The sequence below is a fragment of the Porites lutea genome, chromosome 3, assembly GCF_958299795.1.
Source record: "Porites lutea chromosome 3, jaPorLute2.1, whole genome shotgun sequence".
In the NCBI taxonomy this organism is placed as follows: domain Eukaryota; kingdom Metazoa; phylum Cnidaria; class Anthozoa; order Scleractinia; family Poritidae; genus Porites; species Porites lutea.
In genome coordinates, this window is record NC_133203.1 from 47050498 (window position 1) to 47064405 (window position 13908).

The window sequence follows — 13908 nt, forward strand, 5'->3', positions numbered from 1 at the left end:
CTGGGTACCACAATCGTCTGACGAGAAATTAAAGAAAATGCTTATGCAAATTTTTGGAGTGTAAACAAGATCAGTGTATCATGGGAAATGTTCAAATGGTGAGTTCGAGAGGGAGGGAGCAAGTAAAAGAAATCATTTAAGAGATTTAAAACCTGAACTCAAAAAAGTAGAAAGCAGAAACACAACTTTACCCGCACGAGCCCAGGCACGACTTCTCCTAAGTTTTCCTCAACCGTCTCGCTATCGATATCTTCCACAACCTGCAAAAGATTTATGAATTAAATTAAAATTCGGATCAATAAACTGCCTACCTACCCCTCCCCCAAGTCAACATTTTGCCCTAAGTGAGAAGTAAGTGATAATGTTGGCCTAGGGGAGGGATAGGTGGGCAGTTTCCCCAGAAACCTAATTAATTGATCCGAAAACTCTTCTAGCCTACTCTCGGCGGGAGAAAGCTCAAACTCTTTCACAAACTGTGGAAAAATTATCAAAAAATTCTACTACAACGGTACCTTAATTGTCATTTTAAGAGCGGCGAGATTGACCGGGAAATCCGCATCTCTGAGGACTGGGGCCAAGGCCTGCAGGCACACCTCAGGTGGTAGAGACTTGGCAATCGTCCCAGCAACCTCTTCGGCGACCCGAGCAACCTGCAATGATAATGATGATGATGATGATGATGATGATAATAATAATAATAATAATAATAATAATAATAATAATAATAATAAGAGTTGTTTTCAGTTTGCAAACTCAAAATTGTCGATTAAAGCAAACAACCCACGGTTTAACTGTAGGAAAAATCTTCAAGCAACAAGGCAAACCCCTATTTCAAAGTTCGAGACTGAAAAAATTTAATCATGTCTACCACTGTAGAGCTTGTAAGTCGAAAACCACTTTTTTGACTCCACAAAACGGGTTGTTGACTTGAATAAATGCATCTCGTTAGAGAGACTTGAAAGTCAACAACAGGCTTTGCAACAAGTCTGGACGAAATCATTTAGACTCTAAGTACACAGTTGTCGAAGTCAACACACCTCGTCCAACCGTACCGGTTGAAAAACACGCATCAAGTTGACAATATTGGGGAAGTCATAAGAAATCCCATTTATTCGACCCTGCCCAACGTAAAGGAACGTTATTAAACAGGAAAGCATTGATGGTAGTCTTTTAAAACTAATGCAGCAATCTTGTATAATATGTTCTTGTTACTCTTACTACTTTTCAAACCTTTTTCTTGCTTTACCTCTTTCTGAGAGTCCTTGTGTGCAATAAGAACTGTTTCAATCATTTTTTGATTCGGTCCGCTCAAGGCATGGGGCTTAGTCCGTACCAGATCTCTTACAACACGAAGAGAAAGTAGTCGTATGGAAGGCTGAAGCATAAATAACAAAAAATAAAGAAGTCAGCGCAAAGAACGGAGTTTCCTTGCATGTTCTGTTTCTTGAAGTATGGTAAAAAAGGGCAACAAAAACGTGCAACTTCTTTTGCAAAGTTAAATTCTATTCTATCCTTCTACGCCCGCTAGTCAAAGCCGGTTCCAGCATCTAAGACAATGAAACTTCTATTAGGCGGACCCCCAATTAAGCGGACACCCTCTATTAAGCGGACACTAAGCCGTGTCCCGAAATTAACGTCTTATACTTCCCTTTATAACGAAACCTTATTCAGCGGACACCTTTACGGACTGAATTGACAATACTAGTATTGGATTCTGTCCCTGAAATACGAACTGTAGTCGATTAATAAGGATAAATCAATACATTTAGCTATCAATAAACTGTAGATTAGACTGATATCCGGCCGTATGATTGTCATCCGCCATCAGAGTTCACCTAAAAGTTCTTTAGAACTTTATCACAAACATTGCACAATTTTTACAAACTCTATTAAGCGGAAACCCTCTATTAAGAAGACACATGGGAAGGTCCTGAAGGTGTCCGCTTAATAGAGGTTTCACTGTATTAAATCGATGACCAAATCGTGGGGGAACATCCCTTCACAAGCCTTTCGCTTTCTGCGGTCTCCTCACCAGACAGTATTTAGATATTTTTACATTACGTATTTTATGTAACTATATTTTAATTATGGAATAATTCTCAAACTGCAATTTTACATATGAAGTGGTGGTATAAATAAATAAATAAATAAATAAATAAATAAATAAATAAAAATAAACTAACTAAGTCTATATAGTACTACCTCGTCATCGCCAATGTTCTTCAAGACTAAGGAGAGCAGAGTATTCAAGTTTTCTTCCCAAAGTTCAGGTGCCTCTTCACGGGCCATTCTCAGTAACTCTCCCAGGGCCTCTTTCTTTTCCTCCGTCTGCATACCTGAGGGTGCTCCTAGTGGGACCATCAGAGGCGAAAGACCATCGGCGTTTTCAAAAGAAACATCTAAGACGATAAAACAATGTGAGTGAGTTTTTGTTAAAATTTAAACGTTAAAACCTCGAGGAAAGAATAAAAACCCTTGAGCTATGAAGCAGTGTCTTCAGTACAAACATGGCCTGAAAAAAGTTCATTTGCTCAGCCGGACGTTGTTTGAAAAGACGCGTACAACTTTACCGTCGTAACGGCGAGCGATTTTAGTCCATTCAGGTTTATTCGGCGCAGTGAACGATAGAAAGACATCTAACCATAACTAATTCCTTTTTTTGGCAGGGGGTGGGGGGGGGGGGGGGGGGTGGGAGAGGGGGTCGTTTGAAGAGTCAGGTCGATCATCTGTGACAACCCGATCACTGCACAAGACTATCTAATAGGCCAAGGATGAAGAAGGCTATCGCGTTTTCCCGCCAAAATGACGCGGGTTCACACGCGCGCACTACTTAGTATCATAAAGCCGAAATAATATCACGCAGGTACTGATAGTACCTTTATCAAACTGGTCATCACTGTGATCCATTCCCTCTAATGAACGATCAAGCTCGTCCTCCACTTCACCGTTTTTCTTCCGGCCAGCGGTAAGAAAACCATTCATTTCCGGTACCTACAAGTTAAACAGAAAAAATTTAGAGAAAGTGCCAGTCTCTAAACGGTGAAATTTCTTCACGTCCTACTAAACTACAGTACATCAACGCACGGGATAGAATTTACGTAAAAAGGATGGAGCAAGCGATGTTTCTTCCTGTGAAGAATTCCTTAAATGACAAGAGCTACATGATCATGCTATATCCTTATTTAGTATGGACGGAATTGTTTCCGTTGACGAAAAAGGCTTTCGGTCTGCATCAGCAATTTCCCATACTTGAAATTCATAACACGTTATCGCGTGCCGGGTTGTGAAAATTGCAACATTTCTGTCAACAACGGAAAGTATTGCGTCGGATTTCAGCCCTGTGATTATTAATATTTCCAAAATAGCACTCTTCGATACCAACTTTGGCCTTCGTTTTCTCGGCTCCTATTTAACGAAAATGCTTCACTTTGGAATTTGAGTTCAGGTTCAGAGTACATTTGAAATAAGCGATTTTATAAGCATGATCATTTTGTGATTTTATAGCAGTTCAAATACCTTAACGGATACCTCTGTAAGGCGGAAACATCGGCGAAACGAACTTCTAGAGTTGGTCCCTGCCTTTTATTACTCCCTTACTACATGAGAAATTTCTGCAATTTGATTGGCTTAGAGCAGTGGTATTTAAGCTTAATTTGAAATACCTACATGTGAAAATTACAAAACCTTTGCGGGTAGTAGTATAACGAAATAATAGCGTGATTTGTACGTGATATTTGGCATAAATACCACTCGTGATGTTTCAAAATTGCATCAAATTTCACTCGCCTAACGGCTCGTGAAATTACGTATAACAATTTCGAAATATCAATCGTGGTATTTAGCCAAATATCACTACAAATCATGCTATTACCTATACTTATTTGACTCTCTGTAAGACGAACATAACTCTTGGAGGGAGAGTTGGGCCGGTCCTAAAGTTGTCCGTTTGAAGAGAGTTCACTGCCCTTAGCAATAAATCTCCTTAATTTTTAAAATGCGGCTACATGTTTTTCATTGATTTTCTTACCATGTTTTGTTTACTCACTGGATGAAAATCATTCTGTTTATCTTGGTATTGTCTCGGGTCATACTTCTGTCCCGCGGGTTCACCCGAAGCTGGCGGTCCAGCCGCGCTTGTTCTTCGATGGTGGCTTTCTGTATTCCCGGATGTGACGTCATCACTATTATACCCGGATGACACACTCGGCGCGTCTTCCGGCTGGCTTGAAACGGCGTCCCCACGGTGAGGAGGTGGGGGAGATGTGTACCTTCCGTCTAGGGACTCATTCGAGCTCAACGGTTCAACTTCGCTGCTGTTGTCACGCTGTAACGAAGGCGTGTTTGTTCGCGGAGAATACCCAAACCTGGTCTGAGCGCTTCGAGGACTCCTCGTAGGCGTCGGTATCTTGGTGTGGTGGTCGGGGGAGCTCGGTTGATCGGCACGGTTTTCGTCCTTTGCCGGGGACACGCTTTTCATGGATGATGAGGACAATGTTCTGTAGCCCAGTCTTAACCTGGGTCGCTCCTCTACTTCATCGAAGTTAGACGAAGATGACGACGGAGATCCGCGACCGGCAGCAAAAGGCTGAAGAAAACAAAGGCAAGTGTAACAATCACGAACAAAATTTTGTAGCCTTTTACGTACGCTCTACATTTGGGCTAGACATTTTGAAGCTTAAACCAGAAACTGGAACGGCTGGACAAACACTAGAACAAACTGAAAACAAACATTTTGTGGTGTTCGTGCTTTGCACTCCAAAACAAGGAGCTAAACTCGCTTAATCCCTCGGCGAACCCCACGCTAGTGCACTGAACTAAAAACCCGAGAAACACACCTCACTGTAAGATAAAATAACAATTTATAATCATAGTCTAAGGCCCCGCTGTTATGGAGAAATGTTATTCCAGGAGTCACCCGCCTACCCGAACTTTTCCAACGTGATCTCCTTACAAAAGGGCGGGCCACCCTTTTTCGACGATAGGGAAAGCCTCCTAGTCGGGCGCGCCAACTTTTCTCCGTATAATTATTTGACTCACCCAGCCGGGTCAACTCGGTCAAGGGCCGAGACTATCAGTGCATGTGGGGTCAACGTTTTTCTCAGATAAACGCTCGCCAAAGTTGACTAGGCCGGATGACCCTCTTACTGGAGCTACGTTTCTCCATATAAGTAGCCTGCATAGCAGGCGTCGAAAGGGGGATGGGGAGGAAGGGAAAAAGGGAGGGGGATTGGGGAGAGAGGGGAAGGGACTTCCCTTTTCCCCGCTTTCGCACTTTTCTCCCTCTCCCTGCCCCTTCCCCTTTTTGCACCTGCCACGCAGGCTACATATAAGGGCCTAACTGTTTCCGGAAGTGTTTCAACAAATTATGACCCGGATTGTGGCTTATTGTTCTCGTTGCTTCGAAAGAAAACGAACACTGATTTCAACAGGTTACCCATAATACCTCTGAACCTTGGCTGCTGCTCTTTAGATGATTGTGAAGTAGCTTAGTAGCACCGTCCTACAAAAAACAGAAAAAAAAGCATTACAATCACTTCTATTACGCATTTTCTATGACTATCAATGTATTTTAATACCAGAGTACTTGTTAAGGGGACTATTTGTACGTCACCGCTATTTTACGACGTCATCCGAGCCACACAAAGGTTTATCAGTTTGTAGGGCAAAGGCAGTACCTTAACTGTTATTTTTAAGACCCTGAGTATTGGTTCGGCCCCAAGGATCGAACCAACGACTTCCCGCTCTACAGTCAAGCGCTCTTCCGACTGAGCTAATACTGCTTATTACCTCAATGGCTGCATAAAATGAAATACATAAAACTAACACATTACGTTTCAGGTCAATATTATATATGTGGAGTTACCTGGAAAGATTTGGGTAGAACTGTTAGCATCATACTGAATTCTGGAGTGTTCAACTCAAACAAAGCCACAATGACAGCCGCTGATTCCTAGGGACAAATTAGGAAGCAGTCAAAATGAATTGAAAACAAACTGTCACATAAAACAATCATCAGAGGAGCAAGCGCCTTCACTAAATTAGCTCAACACTGCACTGAAGTGGACAAGAACCACGTTCTTCCGAGTTCCAAAACTTTCACTTTTAAAATAAGGACAGATGAAAAATACAAGTTTTATTTTGCATGAGAACGCAAGTTGCATCACTTCGCATCAAAAATTTTGCACTCAACCTTGTGGTTTGAAAAAAGAGAAGCTGGAAACCTCCATGAGTGGATTAACTGACGGAGATAATGAAATGTGAAGTGCATTCTTTATGAGCGCTTAGGACCTGCATCTCCCTGAACTCATAGCTTAGTCGCCAGGGATGCTCACAATGTAGTGCACGGGTCTTCAAGGTAAGTGCAGTTTATTTCTAGTACCCGGCACCAACATGTCTTGGTAAAAATTTTTGTTTACACTTTATTTTATTACTGTTTACACTTTATTTCGGGTGGAACGAGGGCCTCTTACCTTCCTGACGTCCACGCTTTTCGGCTCAGTCGTCCAAGTGATTATCCGCGAAACCGCCAACCGTGTTTCTACGCCGTATTAAGGCTATAAAAACGTTTTCAACAAATCTAGTTGTATAGCTTTTTTAGCAACTTATCACGATATTACGCGTTGAAAAGCATTTACATTTACACTGTGATATCATTCTAAACCGTGTGGCAGTTAAAGGGGCTGTGTCACGGCAGTCCAGTTCATTTTGTTTAATTTTGCCAATTACCCTCCCTCAATCGCTATGGAACTTAAAGTAAACAAAGAAATTACATGAAAATGACAAAATCAGAGATTCCAGACAAACAAACATGTCTCCAGAGCATTATTTTTGAAGTTGGAAACAGCAGAGATCAAGTTTGAAAAAACTGTTAGGCTGAACAGTTTTCAAAAACCCTAATTTCAATCCGTTTCAATCTTCTTCAGTTTTGCCCATCCGTGGGATCTGTTGTATCTGTTGTGTTAATTCAACCTTCCTTTAATGTTTTAAGCGGTTATTTTTACGTTTCTCTTAATTTAACGGGCATTTTGTAGTTACCTAATTTGGCTGAATTTCGTGACACAGCTCCTTAAAGAGAGTTGTGACGTAATTCCCCACACCACAACAAAAAAGAGAAAGGGAACAGGCTTTGGGTCCAATGATTTCTGAAATCGTTTGGGTGGACAAGGATTACTTATGATTGGTTAATGGTTGCCTTGGATACCATCGACCAATCATAAATGACGCTTGTTCATCCAAACGAATCCCAGACATCACTGCAACCAAAGCTTGTACCCAATCTCCCTGAGTTTCTGAAGTGGGGAATATTTGCCTTAGCAACATAAATAACGTATTTTTCTCCACGCTTTCTTAAAAGTCTCACACTTGACTGCAACCTGCAAATGCATTCCATTTTCGTACAAGGAGTTGCGAGAGATAGGGAATGTCCATAAACTAACGAAGAAATCTTTTCGTGCGTCATGTGATGTCTCTATTGCCTTCCCAACTTTCTGAGACCAGGAGCCAAGTCTGAATAATTATTCAGAAGGATTGATGTAAAATGTATCACATTTAACAAGGTTTTACGAAGATGGCGGTGCCAGATAAGTCATACTTGATTGTATGGATAACAAATCTTTGAAAAAGGATACCACCAGAGTTGGTGAAATCGCTTGGATCCATCAAACCGATAAGTCCTTGTAAATACTGCAAAATGGCTATCTTGACCTGCAAGACAAACGGAAGATGGTAAACAGCAAGTAAAATACTACCAGCACAATATAAATATGACCTAATAACGAGGCTTGATATGATTATCCTTCAAACACGAGTCGCTATAGGCTGCTTACATCCTGGCATTTTGCACTTTCAATAGACCCTGCCCTCCCAAAATAAAACCTCTCTATCTAAAGAAAAATTTGACCAATAACATGCCGCACCGGTAAAACGTTCCAACGAACACACAAGAGCGAACGACCGCGAAGTACATTCATGCACCATTACCTTGAGGTTGGGTGTCTGGGTTTGATCAGTGATGAATCTGGTTAAAATGCTAAACTGAAGATCATAAGGAAAGGAATCTCTGAAAAAAAGAAAAACAATAACGAATTAACTATTTCATCCCGAAATCCAACTGATTTACGAAAGGATACGACCCTTAAGGTTAACGAGTTAAGTTACTAGTTGGTACTAACGTTTCGTCGTGTGGAAATCTCCCTTCTTTTGAAGTAAAATGTCTTCAGTAACCCCTTTTGTGACAACACAAATATGAATGTATATTTTCAGGGGAAATTCCTCATAAAGGAACATAATATAACTGGTGATTACTTACTGTAGGAAAGAAACGCAAAAACGACTAACTGGTGGTAATTAGAATCGCATTATTAACTGTTTTATGAGACATGAGACATGCTGCACATTATCCAAATGAAAGCTACAGAGCAGTACTTTCCTGTGGTGCTGTTTATTATGCTGTACAAGGTGGTTCTAAGTTTTGCGTCAGTGGATAAAATCCCAAAGTTTGACCATTCACATGAAAGGTACTGGGCAGTGACTTTCCTGTAGTACTGCTTATTATGCTGTACAATGTGGTTGTAGCTTTTGAGTCTGTGGATGAAATCCTAAAGTGTGACCAGTCAAATGAAAGCTACTGAGCAGTACTTTCCTGTGGTACTGTTTATCATGCTGTACAAAGTGGTTCTAACTTTTGTGTCTGTGGTTGAAATCCTAAAGTGTGACTATTCAAATGAAAGCTACTGAGCAGTTCTTTCCTGTGGTTCTGTTTATCATGCTGTACAAGGTGTTTCTAACTTTTGAGTCGGTGGATGAAATCCTAAAGTGTGACCATTCAAATGAAAGCTACTGAGCAGTTCTTTCCTGTGGTTCTGTTTATCATGCTGTACAAGGTGTTTCTAACTTTTGAGTCGGTGGATGAAATCCTAAAGTGTGACCATTCAAATGAAAGCTACTGAGCAGTTCTTTCCTGTGGTTCTGTTTATCATGCTGTACAAGGTGTTTCTAACTTTTGAGTCGGTGGGTGAAATCCTAAAGTGTGACCATTCAAATGAAAGCTACTGAGCAGTACGTTTCGGTGGTGCTGTTTATTATGCCATTAAAAGGTGGTTCAAACCAAGCCATGGAACAGAGACCTTCAATATGGCTTGACCAAAGTGGTCGCGCGTGACTTAGCATGAACGCCATCTTGAAAAAGACGACGCGAGGTTGTCGAAACGTCAACTTGACAGTCCTGCTTGAAAGTTTTAATTTGTTTCTGTAAAGTAAATTTATTTTTCGAATTCAACATGATGTTTATCTCTCCTGTTAAGCCTCACCTGATAACATCCAAGACTCTAACAACCTTCGACTGCAGAGAATTTAAGAGCTCCGTGCCAAGCTTAGTGAGAAGGCGTGACAACAAAACGAACAACCAATCGTGAAGATCCACTTTATTGACGACTATGAAGTCACACAATGCGTCCAAAAACAAACTGTAAACCTGTAGAAGAGAAGAAAACCAGACAAACAAAATCAGCTAATCTCAACGATAGTAGGGGTGATTTATGCTTTTACGGCTGGTTACTCCATGTAATGGGCTTTATATTCGCCACTTTAGAAACAGAAGGAAACTGGAGCCGAAATGCGTCCCGCGAGTGTTTCCGGGATCATTACAGGGAACGCGCTAGCCTCCCACGCAGACGTTCTTACGGGTTCGTCACGCGTTCCTGCCCCACTTCACGCTTGACGAACCCCTAAGAACGTCTGCGTTGGAGGCTAGGAACTCGCCGGTCAGCTTCGGTCAGCTATCGGCCAGTTTTTTTATGTCCCTAGGGACAGCCCCAGAAGTCTTTGAGAAAGTTAACTTGCTCAGTTTCCTTCGAGTTTCTAAAGTTAGAAAAGATTTTTCACCCACTTTTTGAAGCCCTATCTCTTGATCTCTCTTTTTGTTGCAATTGGTTTAGTTGCTGTTAACTTCTAAACAGCAACGATAAATTGGACCAATTCGAGTTAGATCTGATGCACAAAACGCAAAAACCGTGGCGTCAAGGGAAATAAAGAAAATCACTTGCATGTATTTCTTCAGAAAAAAATTACGTAACGTTAAAAAATGCACTTTATTTGAGTGTCAATGTATTTAGCGCGAAAGTACTAATTGGGGACACTATTTTTACGTCTCCAGCTGGAGACGGGACCGCCATTTTACGTTGTCATCCAGCCACGCGAAGGTCTAGTCGCTTAGAGTGCAAAGGAAGAACATTCATTTCCCAGTAATTTTAACACCCTGAGTATTGGTCCGGCCCCGGGAATCGAGCCCAAGACCTCCCGCTCTGTAGTCAAGTGCTTTACCAACTGAGCTTATCCAGCCATGGTAGAAATCTTGGTGTAACGTTTGTTAAATTGAAGTCCACTAACACTCTGGCCATCTGTATGTGTGTATTACCAGTATAGCGGCTGCAAGAGATCCTTGACTTTCAACAAACGAATTTGTAAACTGTAGTGTGCTTTACCTTGTTGTGAGGATCAAAGAACAACCGAGTGAGACAATCCTTTATCCGCCCCAGTTCCACTTGGCTAAGGGAATAAACATTAACTTCATTAAAAAACATTCATCAGAAACGCCCACGAGAAAAAAACTGAGAAGTTTTAAGGATTTGACTGCAAAAATAAAATGTCATATGACGACACCATCCTTAAGTCAGGTAAACAGTAGGGTACCAGTATAGTAACAACAGGGTAGCAATATGTTAAAATTGTAACAATCAGTGGAAAAAGTATGGCGGCAATATGGTAAAAGTGTTGAAACGTTAAGGAAACAGCATAGTGAAAGGTTGACACTGTGACACAATGGTAAGTCACTTTGAGTTAACATAGAGTAATGGTATATACCAATGTGGTAAGGGTATAGTTACAACTGGACAACAATATTGGAACAGTAGGGTTACAGTGTTGTTACAGTATGGGAATATTAGGAGTATCAGTATGCTAAAAATGCAGTGATTTGTCACAAGCAGAAAGACTTGTAAACAAACCTGACAACACCAGAGTTCAGAAGAAAGCTTTGTAGGCACACGACTCCATCGCGCCTGTCTGACCACACATCACTGCTTGTTAAACGAACTATCTCAGCTACCTCCTGAAAATCGAAAAATAACACTTAACTATTAGAGTGGGATTCAGGCAAACGAGAGAAACTTAGGGGCATGACAAACGAAAAAAACAACAATGAAAACAAAACAAAACAGCTTAAGGTACGGAAAAACGGGCAACAAAAAACGTGCAACTTGTTTTGCAACATTGCTGCAAAACAAGTTGAATAGCAATGTTGCGCGTTTTACCACCCACATCAAACCTGTCTTGCAACAAATCAGGTTGTTAATAGGTTTGAACGTGGGTGGTAAAACGCGCAACATCGCTATTCAACTCGATTTACAGCAATGTTGCAAAACAAGTTGCACGTTTTTTGTTGCCCGTTTTTTCGTACCTTTAGGGCACGGCAAGACAAAGGCCCAGCACCCACAGATACAGATTTTTACATAAATATGAACACCAGTTTGCTTGTTTGTTTGTTTACTGCTGAGTGTTCAAGATTTGTAACACGCTTATAATCCGTGACTGGTAAGAATATTCCAAAAAAATTCTTTCGGCCCTTCGGGGCTCAGTTTGGTCTAAAAATAAGCGGGGGCGCCCACCCCCCGGCCTCTCCCCTATATCCGCCATTGTTTTGTTCTCTGCATGATTTGCACGTGCAATGCAACAGCACCTAGTAAATTTGCATACACTGCACGTGCATTTCGTACAAAACACTAAAAATCAGGAAAAAGCGAGGTTTAACCACCTAAACCGCAGTTTACAGAATATAATGGTATTTTCCGCTCTGGCAAACAGACTAGCTTAAGAACTTCAAATTCTGAGTCTTCAAGCGCAAAGTGGTTTTAGAGCTATTCAACCGTCGACGCAAGGACGATTTTGATAAAGCCAATTTTTTTTTATTTTCACTCGCCACTAAGAAAGCCCCAGAGTTTTTATTTTTGTTTTGTTTTGTTTTTCCGAGAAGCTAACTTCTTCATTTATGTGTTTCTTTAAGTTTGCTTATTGTTAACGTTTTGACTGCGTTCACGCGTAACCACTTAAAGGTCGTGTGAATATCGCTTTTCATGATCACTACTGGCTGTGTTGTTTAGAAAACGACCTCAACAGTATAAGCTATCGTCAACACGATATGGTTTCATCGAGCACCACAAAAACACCGACGCCGAACCTCTTTGAAAAGGATCACGTAGCAACTGAAAGTTCGATTTTCATTCAAATTTCCTTTAACGCCATCTTTAAAGCGACAAAGGTTTCTTCATCATACCAGCTTACTGTCTATTTTTTGGACACAGCTTTAAAGTCGGCATCTGAAACTGCTAAAGAAAGGATTTTTTTCAGTGGAAAGCCAAAACAAATATTCAATCGGACACACCATTATATGTGTATTTCGCTTATCCCTTAACATACCGAAATTTTCCCGCTAGATAATAGAACTTCTATCGTCTGTAAAATCACTAATACGAGCATTGCAAAAGTAAACAAAGATGACAATTTACATAAGTATAACTTACACTTAAGTATAATTCTGCTTTAGTGGAGCAAACGAAAAGTACAAGAACAATTATTTTGGACGGTTAAACAAAAATAAGTACGTGCTATCCTTTTAAAAGGATTCGTAAATGCGGATACGCTTTGCCCCTGACTGACATGGAATTGCTCCAAAAATGGCAAATTTGCAAACAAAAAGTCTTTTTGTAATTTTGCAATCAAAACAAGCAGATTTTAAGGTAAGAGCTTTTCAAAAAAATCGACACTTCGAAACTTCAGACGCAAATTGCACGAAAAGGATTTTTCTGTTTTTTTGCTGAAATGACAGCGAATTTGCACAGCATAATAAAGAATACTAGCGGAAATACCGCTCCGTAGCTTTCATTTGAATGGTCACCTTTTAGGATTTCATCCACAGACTCAAAAGTTAGAACCACCTTGTACAACATAATAAACAGTACCATAGGAAAGTACGTAGCTTTAATTTAAATGCTGAAACCATAGGGTCTTAATGAAAGGATCACAACAGACCCAAAACGAAATCACCCCATTCTTCGACAATCAAGATAGACTCTTTAAACTTTGGCCCTGCTCAACTATAGGAGAGTCAAAGAACGCCTACTTTGACCTACAACTTAAAAGAACGAACGCTGAGTAACAAGTTAAACATTGAACGAAAAGATATGAACATAAATTGAGCTCGAGCCATCCAAAAATCTTAAAAGTCGATGTCAGTCATCATAGACAAACTGTAGCAGGTGTCTGACAAAGATTAAAAGTTCCGCCAAGAAGTAATCTTCTAAAATAGAAAGATACACCATATGCAGAAATGAATTTCATTTACTTTTACGACAACAAAATAACATCCAATCCCGCTTGTTTTTACAAACAAACGTCAGTATACTCCCCCAAAAACAACGCAATAAGTTATGATTATCTTGAAGTTGAATGATTGTGAAGGAATATATTTTCCGCCTGAATCAGGAAAGGTTTCCAATTTTGCGTCCCTGATATCACTTGCAAAAACTAGGAAACACTTATTTATCAATTTGAAAATTTACGACACAGCTTTTGATATGTTAACACCGTACTTTCATATTAAAAACAATAATCGGAAGAGATCGAAAGACCACAATCAGTTTATTTATCCGGTACGAAAAAATTATATCGAACTCTGCCGAAATTATTCTTAAAGCACAAAGCAAATAGAAAATTGTTAGAACATCAAGTACATGCAAAATTCTAACTGTGCTCCTCCTCACAATAAACGTAATTCATGATTTAAGCAGGTCACAGCAGTTTACCTGTCGGAATAAAATAACATGGCTTGGACGAATACGGAGAAGAATCCCTTTT

At 40.4% G+C, this 13908-nt stretch overlaps 1 protein-coding gene across 7 annotated transcripts in view; it reads right to left on the bottom strand.

Moving 5' to 3' along the window:
• LOC140931286 (CLIP-associating protein 1-A-like) overlaps positions 1-13908 on the bottom strand; it is a 59580-nt gene that overhangs the window by 2855 nt on the left and 42817 nt on the right. For 4 of the 7 annotated variants that reach the window (XM_073381064.1, XM_073381063.1, XM_073381061.1 and 1 more), the window contains 14 exons: positions 11004-11107; positions 10482-10545; positions 9309-9472; positions 7981-8059; positions 7629-7704; positions 6471-6538; positions 5864-5950; positions 5444-5500; positions 4028-4585; positions 2877-2991; positions 2203-2399; positions 1247-1375; positions 513-650; positions 192-260 (listed from right to left, as the gene is read on the bottom strand). In XM_073381064.1, coding sequence (XP_073237165.1) covers positions 192-260; positions 513-650; positions 1247-1375; positions 2203-2399; positions 2877-2991; positions 4028-4585; positions 5444-5500; positions 5864-5950; positions 6471-6538; positions 7629-7704; positions 7981-8059; positions 9309-9472; positions 10482-10545; positions 11004-11107 — 1905 coding nt within the window. The remainder of the gene's footprint in view (positions 1-191; positions 261-512; positions 651-1246; positions 1376-2202; positions 2400-2876; positions 2992-4027; positions 4586-5443; positions 5501-5863; positions 5951-6470; positions 6539-7628; positions 7705-7980; positions 8060-9308; positions 9473-10481; positions 10546-11003; positions 11108-13908) is intronic. The other 3 variants (XM_073381066.1, XM_073381062.1, XM_073381067.1) reach the window with 1 other exon arrangement.